This window comes from Octopus bimaculoides, chromosome 12 (assembly GCF_001194135.2).
Source record: "Octopus bimaculoides isolate UCB-OBI-ISO-001 chromosome 12, ASM119413v2, whole genome shotgun sequence".
Taxonomy (NCBI): Eukaryota; Metazoa; Mollusca; class Cephalopoda; order Octopoda; family Octopodidae; genus Octopus; species Octopus bimaculoides.
In genome coordinates this window covers 17,116,861-17,120,289 of record NC_068992.1, presented here as the reverse complement: position 1 = coordinate 17,120,289, position 3,429 = coordinate 17,116,861, and the positions used below count along the sequence as shown (strand labels likewise).

General features: G+C 37.4%; 1 protein-coding gene across 3 annotated transcripts in view; it reads left to right on the top strand.

Annotated features, from left to right (window-relative positions):
• LOC106870547 (chordin) overlaps window positions 1–3,429 on the top strand; it is a 179,843-nt gene that overhangs the window by 61,748 nt on the left and 114,666 nt on the right. For all 3 annotated transcript variants that reach the window (XR_001409540.2, XM_014916669.2, XM_014916670.2), the window contains exon 2: window positions 2,829–2,929. Coding sequence is in view for 2 of the 3 variants with exons in the window: in XM_014916669.2 (XP_014772155.1) it covers window positions 2,829–2,929 (101 nt within the window). In the remaining variant the exon portion in view is untranslated. The remainder of the gene's footprint in view (window positions 1–2,828; window positions 2,930–3,429) is intronic.

Below are 3,429 nucleotides of genomic sequence, written 5' to 3'. Positions count from 1 at the left end.
TATATATATATATATATACACACATGCTTTTTTGTATACGTTATATATATGTATATATATATTATGTTCATATATATATATATATATATATATATATATATATATATAAACTGCCGCTGGTCACTGTTACCTGACACACCCGCCAGAATATCACTCCACCCGACCCACTACCATCGCAACCACGGAGCTACCCTCTTAACTTAAGGAGCTGTAAAACTGTCAAGGTATGTGTTCCACGTTCGCTGGAATCACATTTTATTTCCTTATATCAACCCCTACTGACAATGGGTGTCTCCAGTACCGTTGTCGCCCCGCGTCTGCATGTGTGTGCGTGTGTATGTGTGTGTGTGTATAGACACACTGATACGCACACATATGCATACATGTATATGTGTGTGTATATTTATATATGTGTGTGTGTGTGTGTGTATATGTATGTATGTGTATGCATATATATATATATACGCATATGTATATATACACATATATATGTATGTATATATGTATATATATATGCACGTATATATACACGTATATATATGTATATATATACACGTATATCATGTATATGTATATATATATATACATATATATATATATATATATATATATATATATATATATATATATATACGTATATATATATATATATGTATATGAATATATATATATATATATATATATATATATGCGCATGTATACATATGTTTGTATTGTAGTGTGTTTACTGCCAATGCTTCCCCTCCCTTTCTTGCAGCCTTTCGAAACGTCACGCCCACAGACTCATATAAATTACTCTTTCTTCCCTTTTCATTCTTAATCTTTGTCTGTCTGTCTGTCTCTCTCCGTCTCTCTCAATATATATTTCTATATACACACATGCCAATATATATACTTCATTGACCAGTGGCTACCAGCGAGACGTTGGTTGACAATCAAGAACAAGGTTGTGGTATTTGGAGAGACAACGGACAGGGCTTAGTGACAACAGTGTGACAGTGAGAGGTAGCAACCGATCTGCTTATCGTGAAAGGAAAAACGTAGAACAGATCAACTTAAGAAATATTAATCCTGGAGATTTCCAAGAGCAAAATGTGAGAAAAGTTATCGGACAGTGAAAACGAGTAATGGGCAATAGAATATCAGCAATATACAGGAACTGTGGTTGTGAGGAGGTTTTCAAGAATCTGCGTGATCCCCAAATCCTCTAGGATAAGATGAAATGCATGAACATATTGCAAGTACCTCAGCGCACAGGAACCAGCCCTATTGAGATGCTGGAAAGGCCTGGCTCGTAGTCTATCCGCAGTTCCCAGAATATCTAGCCGTTGCAAGCTTCAGACCTACGCAGAGCAATAGAACTTTGCCAGATGAAATGGTATCAAACTAACAAGGAAGTAGATGAAAGCCGTTTTGATAAGGACATTCACTGCATCCTCGATGCAACAGCTAAAGGCGACGATCTGGGAGAATCGCTAGCAGGTTGGACGAAATGCGTAGCGGTATTTCGTCCGTCGCTACGTTCTGAGTTCAAATTCCGCCGAGGTTGACTTTGCCTTTCATCTTTTCGAGGTCTAGAAATTAAGTACCAATGAAACACTGGGGTCGATGTAATCGACTAGTCCACTCCCCGTCCCCAAATTTCAGACTCTGTGCCTTTAGCAGAAAGAATTATGAATATAACGACTGAAATGTTCGAATTGGAGAAGAAAACAGCGAAACCTTTATGTATTATGAGTAACGGCGCCAATAGAATCCATCAACTCAGACAGGAGCTTAAGATAAGATCAGCATCCACCTCAAACTCCTTCAGTTATATTTCCAGGCACTAAAGCCCAGAACACTGCAGTTCCTTGATTATTCTATTTGCATCGGTACTAAAAGGTAATGAGATAGAGACTAGCTGGAAATTGACCGCGGAGGTGGTGAAGAATGGAAAAGCAGATGAACCCGCTGGGCTGATTGCAGTACCTTACAAGAACTGCTAATAAAATGGCAGTACCTTCAAGAGCTGTTTTAAATTGCTCTATGTGGGATCTAGAGGATGATATGGTAGAAAGGCTGGGTGGCTCAGCAGTGGAGGAATGCAGGAGGGGCGGGGATTCCAAAAGTAATAAAGTCAAAGACCATCAGTCTCATTACTCAATGTTGAAGGGAAACTATTCTTCGGTACCGTTGCTATCTTTCTGACAACCTCTTGAGGAACTCCTACTTTGATTCAGCAATTCAAAAGGGTGTGTTAAAAGTATCAGAGTGTCTAGAGTAGTGGAGGTCCAGTGGTTAGGGCAGCTAATTTAGCACCTGTTGTTATCGTTAACCAAAATAGTAGTCTCTATGTCTGGCGTGGACTGCCTTTTTATGAGAAGCGGGCCGTATGAGACATGACTCATCATCAGGCGGGCCGCACTACTAAAAAGATTCAAGCTAATTATTACTTAGGCGTACCATTCAGAGAGTCGCTTGAGCTGCAGTTTGCTCATGATTGCTATATGTCATCGCATGACCTGCTAGAAATAACAGTCAGTTTCCTCTAAACCACACTTTTCTATCTTGAAAGAAGGAAACGATATATTAGATAATGTAATACTTGATATATCTAAGTAGACAATCAAATTGGAATGCTTTTGGTCATGGACTTGTTCCTTCAGTCTGAGCTGCTGTTAACTTTAGACCCTTCTCAATAAACTGGTAATTGTGAGAAACTGTTGATAAGCGTCACCAGCAATGTTTTCCTCCATATTTCTTCACAGCGTTAAAGAGTGGTCGAGTTGAAAAAAGAAAAGTTTTGAGGAGCACTGTTCTAACAGTTACATTCCGTTTCTTTACAGGTTGCATTTTGGGAGGGAAATCATACAAATTAGAAGAAAAATGGAGTTTGGAAATGGAGGAAGCGGACATGAAGTACTGCGTCAAATGTACATGTTTTCCGGTGAGTAGCAGACTGACCATATCGTTCGTTTATTTATTTAAGAAAGGTTGTTTTCAGGGTCGTGAAAGAAAGAAAATTCGCTTTGGTTTCCTCTTCATGTTGTTCCAGTAACTGACACAAGTTTCATTTCAAACTTCAAAAGAAATTTCATAATTTCGTCTTTCCATGCTTTTGGTACTCTCCTTTGATGGCATTCACTGGCTATAGGCATGTGACGCTTGCTTGAATAAATACAAGAAAATCCAAAATCAAAGAATTGAAAGAAAAACAAAGAATTTTACAAGCACACGCGTTACACTCACACATCTCCTCAAAGGACATGCGCTACGATGCACATACGCATATACACTCGTACATACACTATGTATGTATGTATGTATGTATGTATGTTAAATATATATATGTATAATAATACGTATATATGATGTATATATATAATATATATTATATATATGTATATATAATAATACATATATCATATATATATATATATATATATA